The 16037-nt window shown below is 44.8% G+C and overlaps 1 protein-coding gene and 1 pseudogene across 2 annotated transcripts in view; both read left to right on the top strand.

The window, feature by feature from the left end:
- LOC310783763 (piwi-like protein 2) overlaps positions 1-4172 on the top strand; it is a gene marked incomplete at both ends in the record, with an annotated part of 43373 nt that extends 39201 nt beyond the window's left edge. The window contains 5 exons of the mRNA XM_083644669.1: positions 262-350; positions 1131-1236; positions 1983-2236; positions 2605-2712; positions 4016-4172. Coding sequence (XP_083500795.1) covers positions 262-350; positions 1131-1236; positions 1983-2236; positions 2605-2712; positions 4016-4172 — 714 coding nt within the window. The remainder of the gene's footprint in view (positions 1-261; positions 351-1130; positions 1237-1982; positions 2237-2604; positions 2713-4015) is intronic.
- A 10428-nt stretch (positions 4173-14600) lies between these two features.
- Positions 14601-15506, top strand: LOC310783764 (E2F-associated phosphoprotein pseudogene; annotated as a pseudogene). The gene has a single exon. The product of its transcript is annotated as an E2F-associated phosphoprotein pseudogene (transcript).
- Positions 15507-16037: the final 531 nt, after the last annotated feature.

Consider the following 16037-nt stretch of genomic DNA (forward strand, 5'->3'; position numbering starts at 1 on the left):
AGAGAGGAGGTGGGGGCCCTGGAACAATGGTGCCAGGACAGCCACCAAAGGCGAATTTCATAGGGTGCAATACTGTACTATAAATGACTGGTGTGCATGTGAGACAGACGGGTATTGTAATACTCTAAATGAAGTACTGTAAATTACCGCTTGTTAAAATGGGAAGTCATATTGGAAGGAACAGTCTCACATCCCAAAGTCTTCATACAGATGTTCCTTCAGTTCATGGGAAAATAATGACCCTTTGCTTCACGTCAATAGAAACACATGATGGTGGTTGGAGTTGATGTCCACCACGACACCAGCAAGAGGAGTCGATCTGTCATGGGCTTTGTTGCAAGCGTCAACAGGTAAACTCAATGTCAATGTTTAGTAGTTTTCTGTAGCAGTGGAGCTTCGCTAATTTTTCAGTGTCATAGCAACTGTTGTTTTGCGTCTACTCATGGTCTAAGTGCAGATCATAAAATGCTTTTCCTTGGATAGTTAATCATAATGAACTAGGGATGAACTGATCTAGATTTTTGGGACCAATACACCCTCTATTGAGTCCAATAGTTGTGACATCACCTGGCACAGATGTCAGCCAATGGGAGAAGGCCAGTGCAGTACCCAACTGTTCAACATAAGGTGTCAGGTTTCACCAAATATTTAAGTTTGGTCTTGGTTTAGTCTTTACTGTACATGATGTGGTGGGTTAAAATATCACAGTCCTCTGTCAGACTGGACAACCAAGGTAATCAGTTCTGACACATACAGTATGTAGACGCAAAACCTGCTCACTTCACATTTGTCAGCAAGTAACCCCAACCAGTACAACAGATTCTATCTTTTACTGTATGGAGAGAAATTTGACTCACTTTCTTTTACATCATATAATTTAGTAATTGTGACGCCACCAATCTAATAACATAGAAAGTCAGTATCTATTCAGTCTAGCCAATCTATCAGAGCATCCCTATAAGCACATTACATTAGGACTATGCTTTATTGTGTTTTACAGGAAATCCAACTAAATTAGACTGTTAATTCACATTTTCTCCAGCAATGGCAGTAATATTCTTACAGGAAATGCTGATAAGTAACTGATTAGAAATGAGTCTGCAACTCAGTTTGGACTTTTTCTTTCCCAGCTCGCTGACCCGGTGGTACTCCAGAGTGACTTTCCAGACACCCACTGAGGAGCTCATCAATGGCTTCCGGATCTGCCTACTGGCCGCACTGCAGAAATACCACGAGGTAAAAATGACCAGCAGCCATTTGGAGATGGTCTTGGGGTTCAAACCCACTCCTGTAGAGCCAGCTCTATCCCGTTTGGTCAAAGATCAAAGTTAACAACTTTCTCCCCCACATATTCCCCACTCTGAACGCCACCTCTCACCTTATTTATTGTCTCAATAAAAAATACCCAGTGGGAGGGAGGAGGGTAATATAACTGCAAATGTAATTATTTTTCTATACTATTGATTAATCATACAAAACTTAAATGAATGATCAATTGTATAAGGCCGATGCTGAAAGGATGTTTATATTTGACTAGAATTATTTGGGGGGGGGGGGGGGGGGGGGGGGTTGAGCGAGCTCTAACACAACTGACCACAGGCTCACTGTGTCAACTTTGATTAATTTTTAAAACAAGAAAATGTATGTTTAGTGAAGTGTAAAGTTTATTTGTATAGCCCTAATTCACAAGCATGTCTCAGAGGGCTTTACAGAGAATATGTCTAGCTAAGCACTATCAATAAACAAGGGTTGAACAATCTTATATTTGGGAGGGGGGAAACGGGGGAGAAGAGAGAACAAAACAAACGGTATACTGGGGCTGGGCGATACGGGAAATCAATATCACAATAATCATGGGTTATTCTCGATAACAATGTATATCACAATATGGTTCATGTAAGCAAAGTCTAGATCATTTAAAAATCAGATCATTCAAAGTTTAGATCATTTTTGTTGGCATTGTTTTGCCTCCTTGTGTACAGGTGAACCACAACCTACCAGAAAAGATTGTGGTGTACCGGGACGGCGTGTCGGACGGCCAGCTGAAGATGATAGAGCTCTATGAGATCCCACAGCTGCTCAAATGCTTCCAGACCTTCCCCAACTATGAGCCCAAGCTGGTCTTCATCGTGGTGCAAAAGCGCATCACCACTACCCTCTACTCCTGTGCTGCGGACCGCTTTGGCACCCCTCCACCTGGGACGATCGTGGACCACACCCTCACTCACAAAGACTGGTCAGTCCTTGTGTATTACACCCTCACTCACAAAGACTGATCAGTCCTAGTGTATCACACCTTCACTCACAAAGACTGGTCAGTCCTAGTGTATCACACCCTCACTCACAAAGACTGGTCAGTCCACCCTCACTCACAAAGACTGGTCAGTCATAGTGGTGGTCAATATAGTCTCTTTGTAGTCAGGGCAGTGATCTCTTGTCTGCAGGCCACAGGTGGTTGCCAAGTCTCAGAATTAACACGTGCTATGTATAAAAGGCTGATAGAACAGGCTGACTAGCCACATCCAACCTTAGTTTGCATTTGGCTGGTGGTTAGTCTAATTGTCCCACCCTGTATGCAATAAACCCTATTTTTTTCCAATTCAGGGTGGACTTCTACCTGATGGCACACCAAATTCGCCAGGGCTGTGGACTTCCTACACACTACATCTCTGTGTACAACACAGCAAACCTCGCACCAGACCACTTACAAAGGTAATGCAAATGAATAGACATATCCAGACTGCAAAGGCATTGATAACACATCTATATTAAAACAAAGTCCAGTAAATGTCAGTTTGACTACCCCTGGTACGTGCTGCTCTCTCTGTCCTACGACATTGAATTTTGTGGAAGTGAGTAAGCGATCCTGTCGGGAATCGAGGCACTGCAGCTGTCATGATTATGTGTTCCAAATACAGTACATTACAGAGTATTGCTGGTTAGCTCTGCTATCAGACACTACAGTGTTGTACAACAAGACTTACCAGCAATTTCCATTATGTCCGGTAGGGTTGCACGGTATACTGAAATTTCAATACTTTTTCAATACTTTTTATTTAAAACGGTTCGGTACCATCACTGGTCGTTGCTGTGCTTTTAAAATGAAGTTGCGGGATGCCTCGTCTAATTAAAGTTACACGCGACGCAACAAATAAACACACATTTCCCAGTGTCTCTGCCATCACACTGGACATCAACACTAGGCTAGCAGGAGACTACTCCCCCTCCATATACACGAATGCTATGCGTAACGAACATGAATCTTACCGAGAGGGAGAGAGCTAAGCTAAAGTAGCTAACAGCTAAGCTAAGTATAACCAGCGTGTTAGCGTTAGCTAGCCGATCGGAAAAGCATGTAAACAGCGGTGAGATTAGTGAGAGAGTCGGTAAAAGGAGGAGAGACCCGCGAGTGCTTGTGTAGAACTAGTGGACGTTGTGTACAGCGCGTAATGAGCCGCTGTTATGAAGATTAAAGCGAGATTCACAGAGTTGAGAGCAGACAGACACATCATCCTCTCCAGTCAGCCTCCTGCACATGACGCCTTCAGGACCCGTCGGTAAAGCACGCGAGTGTGGCCTTTGAGCGACATCTGTAATGTATCACAACAAAAGAAATAACCTGGGTTACCCTTACTATGTTATCGTGTGTTACTGGACAGACAGACTAATAACTTTTCAGTCTGAGCCATCTTACATAGCCTACAGCAGGGGTGCCCACACTTTTTCAGCTTGGGAGCTACTTTTAAAATGACCAAGTCAAAGTGATCTACCAAACATATTTATTTATATATATATACACTGAGTATACAGTGGAAAACAGTGGAACAGTGGAAAAACAGTGGAAACAGTGGAAAAACAGTCATGTATGTCCAATTTGAACAGTTGCTTTGGTAAAGGTTTTAAGTCATACTGCACTAGGTGTGTATGCCGATAAGCAAAGTGACATTATTGTTGTTGTTGTTATTATGTTTTTATGGAATTGGATGTTGTAACTGTTATCTTGGCCCCACACCAGGCTGACCTTCAAGATGTGCCACTTGTACTGGAACTGGCCCGGCACCATTCGTGTTCCAGCACCATGCAAGTACGCCCACAAACTGGCCTTCCTGTCTGGCCAGTACCTGCACTCAGAACCATCCATCCAGCTGTCAGACAAGCTCTACTTCCTCTGAGCTGTACCAGTCAGTGCCCCAAGCAAGCGAGGAGGAACTCCCTAACCCTAGGAACACATGTGGTAAGGATAGATTAGGCTGCCCCCCCCCCCCCCCCCCCCATGACACCTTGACGAAGAAAACCTGGTAAGAGCAATGCCTATTATTTTAGTATTATTTGGGTGTTTTTATTAGAATTAGAATTACATTAGTTTGGGGAGGCCAGCCTTTACAGATTATTATTTGTTTCTAACTTTATTTTCCAGCCATTGTTCCTGTGGCATAATTGATCCATGTCTTAAAGCCCCCTCCAGTCAGTTTTTCTACAAATATTTTTCTACAGTTTTTCTACATGTTATTTTAATATTACTGTAGTATTTGTATTACAATTACTATTACATTACTGTTACGAGTGTGTGCCTATAATTAAAGTCCAACTTTATTTTCCAGCCAGTGTTTATGTGGCACAATTGATCAGTGTCATAAGTACCGTAGTGTTTAAATATTCAAATCCTTCCACTGTGACAGAAATTGTGTTCAAAATTCTATATCACATGATTGTTTTTTTTATGTTTATTTAAGATTTCTGATAAATAGCTTTCAGTGCTGTGTGTAATGTTGACTAATATTCAACTAGTAAGTTTGCGTTCCTGGTCTTTTTGTTAAATAACGCAATTATAAAGCAATGATTGTGAATAGGAATGTTTTCATGCAACATGGCTCTAATAGGGCTTTTCCATAGTCCCCTTTGGCCCCCAAGCCATGCCATTCCGGACTGATTTTGGTTTCCATTAAAAAAAAAATGTCAACAAGCCGTGCATCACTTTTGTTTATTTAAGAATTCCTCTTTCAGTGCTGTGTGTAATGTTGACTGCAAAACATGTTGACAGCAAAAGTTAGAAATTCAGTTTGTTCACATCAATTCAGTTCTCAAATCTGTTCTGAGTAAACCCTCTTCCCAAACCAATCGATATAGGATCTTTTCAAAAAGAAAATTAACCAAACATCTCTGACTAACTGACCAGTCAGTTTGTGCACACAGGATAGTTGGTTAGGTTTGTGAAGTTAAGTTAGTTGAGTACATAAATTACGGTATAAGTGCTTGGGGCGGCGAACAGGCAGCGATATTTGACAATTTAGCTGGAGCTCAGTCAAACTTTATTTAACGTTAGTTTTCATTGTGAATTAGAACAGTTTCCCAAAGTCTGGGTCGGGACCCACAGGTGAGTCGCAGGAGATTTTATTTGGGTCACCAAATAAATTTCCACAATTTCTTCCACAGTCTTTTATTTAAATTTAGTATATATTCTTTTACTGAGGAAATACAAAAAAATCAGATTAAAATCAGATAGCCTGTTAACTACGCCCAAGTATTGATGCGTATATGTCAATATGTCTCTTTGAAATGACGCGTTTACCTATTCAAGATCATATAATCCCGAAACATCCTATGACCCCAGGGTACATCACTGAGGATACGTCCCAGTTGCATCCATGCAATGTTTTTTCATTATAGGTTAGCCTGGCTTAGCCAGTGACTCATAGGAATAGACTACGTGACAACCAGGAATAGACTAGTGACCACTGGAGAGTCAGTTGACAGCCGGAACAGGGACGGCACCCGGGAGCAGTATGGGTTAGCGCCCCAGCCTGCGTCTTCCGTGAGGAAGAAGCCCAACAGGGCCTTTTAGGAGGGCCATTCAAGCCGCAAGTGAAGTCTGCAGTGCCACCAATTACTGGTACTGCATGGTATCCACCAAGATACCATCACGTCGGAATGAGATTTTTGGAGCAGGGGAGTCTGGTGCAGCGCACAGGTCCTAGACCTGGTGAGACGAGGGAGGAGCCCGGCCAGGTGGCAACCCACAGAGCCCGGTCCCTCTACGTACCAGAGCCCTCCCCCCCCCCCGGTCCCAGCAGAGTAGTTCCGGAGCAGCGGATTGAGTGGCCCTGACCACGTGACCACCTTCGACCCTTCCTAGAGGGCTGACCGTGGGTAGCTACTGGGACGTAAGTTGGGGCTTGGCCAGCCCCGGCTGGGTCACCTGGGTGAGGGTGTATGATGTTAAGAGACCCGAAACATCCTATGACCCCAGAGTACATCACTGAGGGGATACGTCCCAGTTGCATCCATGCAATGTTTTTTCATTATAAGGTGATGCTGAAATGGCAGTAAAAATGGTCAGGAACATTAATTTACATTTACATTTACAAATTTGTTCTTCTCATGATCTATATTGGGTCACAATGGTTTGTCATTTTTAAAAAGTCGGTCCCCAGAAAAAAAGTTTGGGAACCACTGAATTAGAAAATGGTCAGTGGGCCACTCTGCACCCTATCGCGGGACGCATCTGGCCCCCGGGCCGCAAGTTGAGTATCACTGGTCTACAACGTTCACTTTTTCACGTTGAACGGCATATAACCGTGCAATATCTGTCTATCTGTATAAGCCGCCATTTACAATCCTGTGTGGCTTGCATTTACTGTACTACATGTACCGGTACATTCTTTCATATATACATGTTTAAAATAAGACTTTACACCACACTTATTGTATATAGTAGTGACTGTAAATCTTAGCTAATCTGTAAATGTAACCTTTTGCCTTGCCTGTTTTAACTTGTGCATACCTTTCTTTTTTACTGTCACGTGACTTGAGCTCAATTGGGTACACAAAAAGAGTAATGGACAGGTAATAAAGTAATGATTCAGTACTCATGAACTAGTCAGTACGATGCACCGCTTTACAATAGGGTACACAAAAAGAGTAACTAATGGACAGGTAATAATTAAGTAAGGATTCAGTACTCATGAACTACTCAGTATGATGCATCACTTTACAATAGGGTACACACAAAGTAACTAATGGACAGGAAATAAGTAATGATTAACTACTATACTCACAAACTGACCATTAACTAATGATGAATTAGTCTACTCAGGAACTGACCAACTAATGATCTTATATTTGGTACATTCTGGGAAAACATGCTTAAAGGGACAGCTCACCCTAAAATCCAAAATACATATTTTTCCTCTCACCTCTTCCCAGGGATATATTTACATCTACTTATCCTTTTCTTAGGCTGTTTCATCTCCCTCGATTCCAGAAAATGATGACATCTTATAGATGTGACCAAGCGGACCAAGCCCTATGATACAGAGGATTGATGCACAAAGTTTGATTCAAAATGTGTTTATAAAAAATGTTAATTGACAAATATACTTGAATAATAAAGAGCCTTGAAACCATATCACCTATACATATAAATGCTTTCAAATCAATCCCAGTTTCAACCAACTGTAGTTTATTCACCAGAAGTCAAACAAAACTTAGCTGCATGCATCTAAAACATCTGAAGGAAGTGGAACACAAGTATTCCGATTCAAGGCATCAGTAGGCATCAAACAGCATAGTGTGCTGCCTAGGCACTGGCAGCATGTGGATCAGCTCCTGTTTGACCCCCTGCAGCTTCTGCTTCCTCTGGCTCCCCCGCCTGGTATGCAACCGGGATTTCCCTGGGGCGTCCCCTCTCTCGGAATATGATGGGGGGAGATATGCCAATGGTGGGACCTCCTGCCGGTCCTCCGTATGGGTTGAAGGGATGCATCTGGGGGCCGTAGGGCATTAGCAGCGGGTTGTTGGCCTGGCCTAGAGCAGGGTTGTAAGGGCTAGGTTGTGGCATTGGCATTCCCTGTGGGAACGCCATGCCTGGTTGTGGCATTGGCATTCCCTGTGGTAAAGCCATGCCTGGTTGTGGCATTGGCATTCCCTGTGGTAAAAACATGCCTGGTTGTGGCATTGGCATTCCCTGTGGTAAAACCATGCCTGGTTGTGGCATAGGCATTCCCTGTGGTAAAACCATGCCTGGTTGTGGCATAGGCATTCCCTGTGGTAAAACCATGCCTGGTTGTGGCATTGGCATTCCCTGTGGTAAAAACATGCCTGGTTGTGGCATTGGCATTCCCTGTGGTAAAACCATGCCTGGTTGTGGGACAAGCATGGCAGGAGGGAGAAGGTTGGCGTAGGGCGGGACGAGTCCCTGGTGGATTGGCAGCTGCAGAGGGTCAAAGGGGAGGTCGGGCTGAGTGGGGCTGTTGATGTGAAGGGTGAGCTGGATGACAGTGGGGGCAGGAATACCGTTCGGGACTGGGATGGGGTTGTTCATGTGGACTGGGACGGGGTTGTTGATGTGGAGAGTGAGCTGGGGGTCAGCGGCAGGCACACCCATCTGGGGCACAGCGTTAGGGACCGGGTAGTTGATGTGGACTGGGGCAGCGTTCTGCACTGGGACAGGGTTAATATACACAATGGAGTTGCTGACCCTGGGAGGAGGAGGGGGGGCTTCAGGGATCTGAACTCCGACAGGGGTCATCAGCAACTCGCTCGTCTACAAACACACAATACAAATGAGCAGTGTAAAAATTCAGCATATGTTCAAGAATAATACAAATCTGCATTCATACCGTTTGTCTTAAGCAAAGGCGGAATTTAGATTTTAAAGGTGGGGTTGAGACACAATTATTAATTCTCAATATAAAATGGTGTGGTTGTCACTGATGGGACAATAGCCATGGTATAATGGCGGTATACCATGGCCTCTCATACCTTATTCCTATCATTTATATAATTCTCACTTACCTCTGCACTTTCTACATGCAGTCCCTGCACCATGCCTATCACCTGTTGTAGCGGCTGTTCCTGCTGAGGTACAGACACAATACATGATTTCCAAAAAGTAAAAAGATTAAAAAAAATACTTTCAGGGTTAAATTTGTCAATAATTGATGAATGGTTACATTTTAAACAGTGTAGCAGTGCATGTCCACTCGTTAACAGGAAAGCCGGTGAGAGAGGGAGAAACAGATTCTAGGCTACACGGCTTTCATATTTTGTTTTGTTACAGGAAGATCAACGATACTGTTTATAATTTAGTGTAGCGCTCTAGCTAGCAGCTAAATACGAGGAAAGCAAGCAGCAAATTAAAGATGACATTCTTAGTTCCCTGCATAATTAACGTTAGTGAATTGTGAATTAAAGTGTTGAGGGAAGAACAGTGGTGGACTACCTCTGCTGCTTTGGAATAACAGCAATTCAACAATGCCATATTCTCTGGCTTACTTGAAGATATTTACAAAGTATCGATATTCCAACATCATGTGATCTCACTATGAATATTCATCAAGTTAGCTAATAGATTGTGTCTGAATTGAATCACACATCACGCCACTGGTCTTAACCTAGATTCCTGTAGAACAAGTAGCCTACTGCGCAAACACTTATGTTAAACTGGACATGAAATATTCAAATTAGTACATTATTTCATGTATTCATTGGTAGTAGATTATGTAGATTTGTCATTCTTTATACATCTGATTTGGGCTTTTCATCCTGGATTATGGCACAAATTGCAACTTCAAATCCTGTGTATCAGTAAATGCACAATTATATTCTAGAGAAAAACAGCCTATTTTATTGTTTCTATGTAGAATGCTGCCATTGTAAATGTGGTATGGGATGGAGGTAGGGCTAACCCTACTGCAGTACAAAGCATAATGATCATCACCTGTTCCTCTGATGAACTGATGGACCGCACTTCTCTCTCATGGTTCTAGAATAGAGAATATAGATAGAATATAGATCAGATTGTTTTGCAGGCAGGTGGTAGTTAACATTGTTTTGAAAGTGTTTTGGAAATGTGACTTACTGGAGCAGAATAGCAGGCGGCGAGAAGGCCCAGCACAAAGAGCAGCACTTTCATCTTGGCAAACGCAGGAATCTCTCCTCAAATAACACCAAAAGGAAAAATTCAAAGGGATTCACACACATGAGACAGCAACTTGAAGCAGTGAAGTAGCAGTAAGTATATCAGCAAAAGCAGTCATCTTTATGGTCTTACCTTATACGAATATGAATCTAAACAACGCTGCACATGAGCTCTGTGGAGAATTTCTTCCATGGGTTATGTGCTGTGTGGAGATATAAATGCTTATCCTGTCTGCCAAACTCTCCAATCAGAATGGTGTGTAACCACATGCATTAAGTAATAATGACATCCAAAAGATTTCAAAACACATGTTTTTTCTAAAGGAACCACAACACACTGTAGACGTGGTGTCATTTTAACCAAACCAGAATAGATGAGAAATGAAATGGACCATGTTGTATCAGCAGCACCTCAGATGAATGTGTTGCCTTTTCATCTTAATGATGGGGGGAGTTGTGTCATGGCAGCTCTCCCCTGGAGGCTTGAGGTCGACTCCAGCCTCCAGCCTTTGATGTGGGTTCAGTGTGTCTGGGCCTTGCAGAGGTGCATACCAGACTAACCTGTCCTATCATAACCTCCATCTGCTGTTGTGACTTCTTCTGTGAGCGGTGGTGAGCGGTGGAGCATTTCTCCTCAGCCTGACTAGACACAGCCTCAGGGGGAACCGTGTTTGTGTCCTACTCAGGGCCGGATCTAACATATGAAGGGGCTTTTTCTTTTCTTTTCTTTTTGTCGGAGTTCATCAGTGATGCATGACATCACTATAGTAGTGACCTGGCCACCAGGCTAAGCCATCTAGAACTGCATGACATCATTGGTGATTTCTGTCTGTGACATCACAGTGACCTGGCTGAGCGGTCTACTGTATGACATCATCGGCGACCTGGCCTCTATCTTTTTTCTTTCTTTCTTTCAGACATGCAGTGCCCGTTCAGTGCACTGTACAGAATGTGCACTCCGTCCCCGAGTTTGAAGTCGATCAGACGAACGGTTCTTGAGATACGCTGCTTTTCCCCCTCAGAATTCTGACTTTAATCTGAGAATTCTGATTTCTACCAAACCCTACAGGGCTGATGAATTCAGAAAATTGATCAGTTCCCTGAAAAATTGCTCCAACACTCAACACAGTCCCCAGCTTTCTCCATCCGTCAGGTTCTGCTTTCAGCTGTTCGGTTAAGCTACTAGCTAAAGACGCTCTACGATCTTCAGCCACCTCTGCCTTTTCTGTGGTGCTAGACTTCTTCCTAAGCTGAAACTCTTCTAGCTGCTCTGCCATGGTTACTGACACATCAGCTAACTCCGTTACTGCGTTCCTAAATCCAATCTTGATGCTCTACAAAAAAATGTGAGCGGGCTGTTCAAAGTAGAGCGTCCTCTTTCTGTATGAATTAACCAACGGGTCATAAGTTTTAGAAACACAGGATATTGAAGCTAGCAGTTAGCTAACTGTTACACCTACAACCAGGTCACTCATCTCTGCTTTCCACTCCTCATCCCTTCTCTTCTCTTCATCTGTGTTTGTCAACTATTTTAGCTGTTAGTCTGTCTCCTCAGGCGCCCAGAGTGCACTCTGCCGCTCCGAAAGTGTAGTGCTCTGAAAAACCGAATGGTGTATTCCAACAGCGCTCCCAATTTACAAACGGTCTAGTTTGTGCCAGAGTGCGCTCTGGTGCTTGGACTATTTACTAACTACTACTTCAGCTGCTCTGACCTCTGCCTCATGAACAATGATATAGTGATTGTACCTTTATTGGCCCCCGCACTATTCCTGGTTGCCTCAAGCTTTGACTTCACTATTTCTTCTGTCACCACCTCAGTACTCTCCTTGGATGGGAGACCCTGGTCCTGGAAGTGGTGTTGGAGGACCAGTAAGAGGTGCTCTTCCCCTCTGGTATCATGAATAATCTCACCAATGCCCCCAGGGCAGAGAGAGGGACTCTGTCTTGTGAGTGAACACCGTCCTGCGAATGAGATGTTAAACCGAGGTCCTGATTCTCTGTGGTCATTAAAGACCCCATCGGCACTCTTTGCTAAATTCCCACACAGGCCTTCCTTCAATCACGGCCAGCTTATCATCCATCGTTATCTAATTGGCACATTCAGTCCCGAGCTCTCCACTGTGATAGCTGATGTGTGGTGAGCGTTCTGGCTCCAACTGGCTGCCGTGCATCACCCAGGTGGCTGCTACACATCGGTGGTGGGTGAGTTGAGTCCCCCCCCCCCCCTCATACACAGACATACACACACCATGATATATAAAACACTTTGGGTGCCTTGAAAAGCACTTTATAAATCCAATCAATTATTATCATCTCATTCCTGACCGCTTCAGAACCAAACTTCATCGTTGTTGCTATCTGCAGGGCAGCAAGCCGCCTCTCTCAAGTCTCACTAGTCTTCTCAAGACCAGCACTACTGCTTGGTGCTGCCTGCAGACTCTCATCTGTGCGTTCTAGCTTCAAATCCTTTTCTTGGATCAGCATACTGTGCTTCTTGAGTAAACTGACTGATCTCCTCCATTTCCACCAATTGGGCCATAAATGTGTCAGGGCTGTCAGTCAGCGTGTGGCCTGCTAACATGAGAGGTCTAGACTGTACAGCTAACACACTTAAGCCCTGTCTGGGCATGCGGCAAAAAGTCAAGTCACTTCTATACACACGATGCTGCTACCATGCAGTTGTAAGCTTCCCTTCTTGAAGGCTTCGATTGTCATCTTGGTCTTGTTGCTCCCTCATGCTGTCCACCGCAGGTCTATGTAAAGACTTCCCATATCTGCAACAGTGTCATCTGCCAGGACCATGGAACTTTGAATCCAGATCACTCCAGCAGCACTCAGCAACACAGCATACACAAATAGGAATCACTGCAATATTCACACATGCAAAACGAGCTCCACCCGAACATAGGAAGAGAAAGAGAAAAGAAAGATGCAAGGGACGGCACTAGTGGCCGTAACACAATCATCAATCCCCATCCCTCTAAACCTAACCAATCATCACTCCTCATGTTCTTCCGGATTCTCCATTCTGTCATCCCCTTCAAGGTCCTCTGGAGCCCCTTCAAGGTCCTCTGGAGCCCCTTCAAGGACTTCTGGAGCCCCTTCAAGGACCTCTGGAGCCCCTTCAAGGACATCTGGAGCCCCTTCAGGGACCTCTGGAACCCCTTCCAATACCTCTGAAACCCCTTCAGGTGGCTCTGGAAGCCCTTCACCTCCCCCTGGAGCCTCCTCAGGCTCCTCTGGAGCCCATTCAGACAGAGTTTCAGAGTAGGAGGCTGGAATAACAGTCTCCCAGATCGTCCGAAACGGAGTAACAGGCAGGCCAGTAACTGACCTAGGGCTTGGGATGACCACGCTACAGTCCCACTGGGGTCGTTCTGGTTTCCAGGGTTCTGGCTGGGGCTTGGGTCTGGCTGAGACTGAAGATTTGTTTTGCAGCCTTTGCCTGCAATGACAGAAACGCATGATGGGGATGCTTAAGGGTGGCACACCGGGCCGGCGGGCCATGTGCTCTTTGATCTCCCAGCAGATCGCTTGTCTCTTGCATGCGCATATCTTGGCCACGTTCTCTTTCCAGTATGTAGTATACTCGAAGTACTGGGGCGCTGGATGTGTTGGTTTCACAACCGATGCATAATACGGTGGAAGGAAGGGGGAGCAATTCTTTGATTTCCAAGCCATGTCCTCTGTGTCAATGTTTAAAAAAACAGTGGGATCTCCCTTCTTATATGGCCTCAGATCACTGATGATGTCACTTATGCACTTAATGTTATGACATAATCATGTTAAGATGTCACAGTGATATTGCTCGAGCAAATGTGATGTCATCAGTGTGTGATGTCATCACTGATGTCACAATTTCGAGTCTGGAATTTGTGTAATATTCTGTGAGAGGCAGCAATGTGCTGCAAGGCATCCAGTCTGCCGGAAGGAGAGAAAGTGGGGAGATATAATTAGTAATGACCTGCCCAGCAGGATCGGGTTTGACAGAATGTAGGGAAACAGTGGGTGAATAAGTCCAGAAGGAGGCGGTAATGCAACATAAAGGATGCCAACTGCCATAAAACACCACAGAAGAAGAGTAGAGAAAGTAGAGAAAGACCGATGATATCACTCATGTGACGGAAATATTGTGACATCATCAGTGATGTCATAGATCCCACAGCATATTGCGCCCATGGCGCATCGTCTCCAGAGTCTCCATACTAGAAATCGAGTGCGCGTAGCACGTGAGATTGCTACTTATATTATAATTGCCTCCAGTCTCCAATAGGAAATTCCCCAGCTTTTCTTATATTAAAAGGGAGGAAGTGGGCAATGTTTGTTTCAATTTAATTTTGGCCGGCCACAGCTATGCTGTTTTACGTGCGATTGGGCTGAAACTTTCAGGGGGTGTAAAGAGCAGCCGTGGGGGTGACCTGACAGAGCCAGATTTTTTTATTAGGTGATTGCCCTAATTACCTTCCTTCCTGGCTGAGGCTATAAGTTCAGTGATGATGTCATTAGTGACATCAGTGATGATGTCATCAGTGATGATGTCATCAGTGATGTCACTTGAGCAATTGTGATGTCATCAGTGTTGTCACTCGAGCAATTTTTCTGATGTCATCAGAGGTTTTCATGTTGCTGGCTGCTGGTAGACGGTTGATGCCAACAGGTGTGCTGTGTTGAAACAGTGAAAGATGAATGGGCTGAATCCACCTCAGGACTTTGACTCGTATAAGCTTGAAGAGCCAAGCGACGAGGAGCGAGCGGAGGACAGTTCAGAGGACGAGCTGGATGTGCTGTTGAATGGGACTCGGGAGCAGAAGAGGAAGCTGATCAGAGAGTATCTGACGGGGGAGAGCGAGTCGTCGAGTGGAGATGAATTTGAGGAGATGGAGGCGGAGCTTAGCTCCACCATCAAGACCATAGAGGGAACCTGGGGCCCAGAGCCCACAGGGAGTACAGCAGAATCCCCAGGAGGAACCAACAGCAGCAGAACCCCTGGCCTTCCTGAGCCTCAGCTGTACGACGAGGTTTACTTCGACTCCGATTCAGAGGACACGCCCAGCAGCTCTAGGGGTCGGAGGCGGCGCCAACGGATGATAGCGACCAATGACGAGCTGCTGTACGACCCGGACGAGGACGACAGGGATGCCAGGAGGTGGGTGTACAGCAGAAGGCATATGGGGGTGGGGGTGCCGAGCAGCGACGCCGTGCTCAACTGTCCCGCCTGCATGACCACACTCTGCCTGGACTGCCAGAGACACGACAAGTACCGCACACAGTACCGAGCCATGTTCGTCATGAACTGCACGGTGAAGAGAGATGAGGTGCTGCGCTACAAGACCCCGCCAGAGAAGAAGAACCAGAGGAGCAGGAAGAGAAGGAAGGGCCAGAGAGAAACCACAGAAACAGCCAGAGCAGAGGACGGGGCTCCCGACCTGACGCCCAGAGGCAATGAGGGGGACGAGGTGTACCACCCGGTCCAGTGCACCGACTGTTCCACAGAGGTGGCTGTGTTCAATAAGGAGGAGGTCTACCACTTCTTCAACATCCTGGCCAGACATTTTTCTCTGGAAGACACCACACCTTTTCTAGGATAGATTATATATTAATTTCATCTCAAATGACACACATGATTTCCAACGCAGAAATAGTTTATATGTCACTATCGGACCACCATGCTAATTTATGTACCATAATACTTGATACAACTCCTAACCGTGCAACGCGGTGGAGATTTAACACCTCTCTTCTGCAGAACGCTAGCTTTTGTGATCAATTTAGAGAAGCCCTGAAAGAATTCTTATATTTTAATAAGGACTCTGTTTCGGATGCCCGTATTTTGTGGGACGCTATTAAAGGATTTATAAGGAATAATTCAATTTCATTTGCCTCTGCCCAAAATAAAGCACAATTAAAAGAAATTACTAATTTGGAACATGTTCTAGCGTTACTAATTCACCAACAACATGACAAGTTTTCTGCAGAACGAGAAAAAAACATATCAGTGGCTAAAATTAAGCTAAATGGTATCCTTAGAAAAAGATCTGAGTTTTTAATTCATAGAGCAAGACAAACTCACTACCTTGATGGGAGCAAACCCAGCTTTTTATTAGCCAGTAAACTGCGGG

The sequence above is a fragment of the Poromitra crassiceps genome (genome assembly GCF_964638095.1).
Source record: "Poromitra crassiceps genome assembly, chromosome: 10".
NCBI lineage: Eukaryota > Metazoa > Chordata > Actinopteri > Beryciformes > Melamphaidae > Poromitra > Poromitra crassiceps.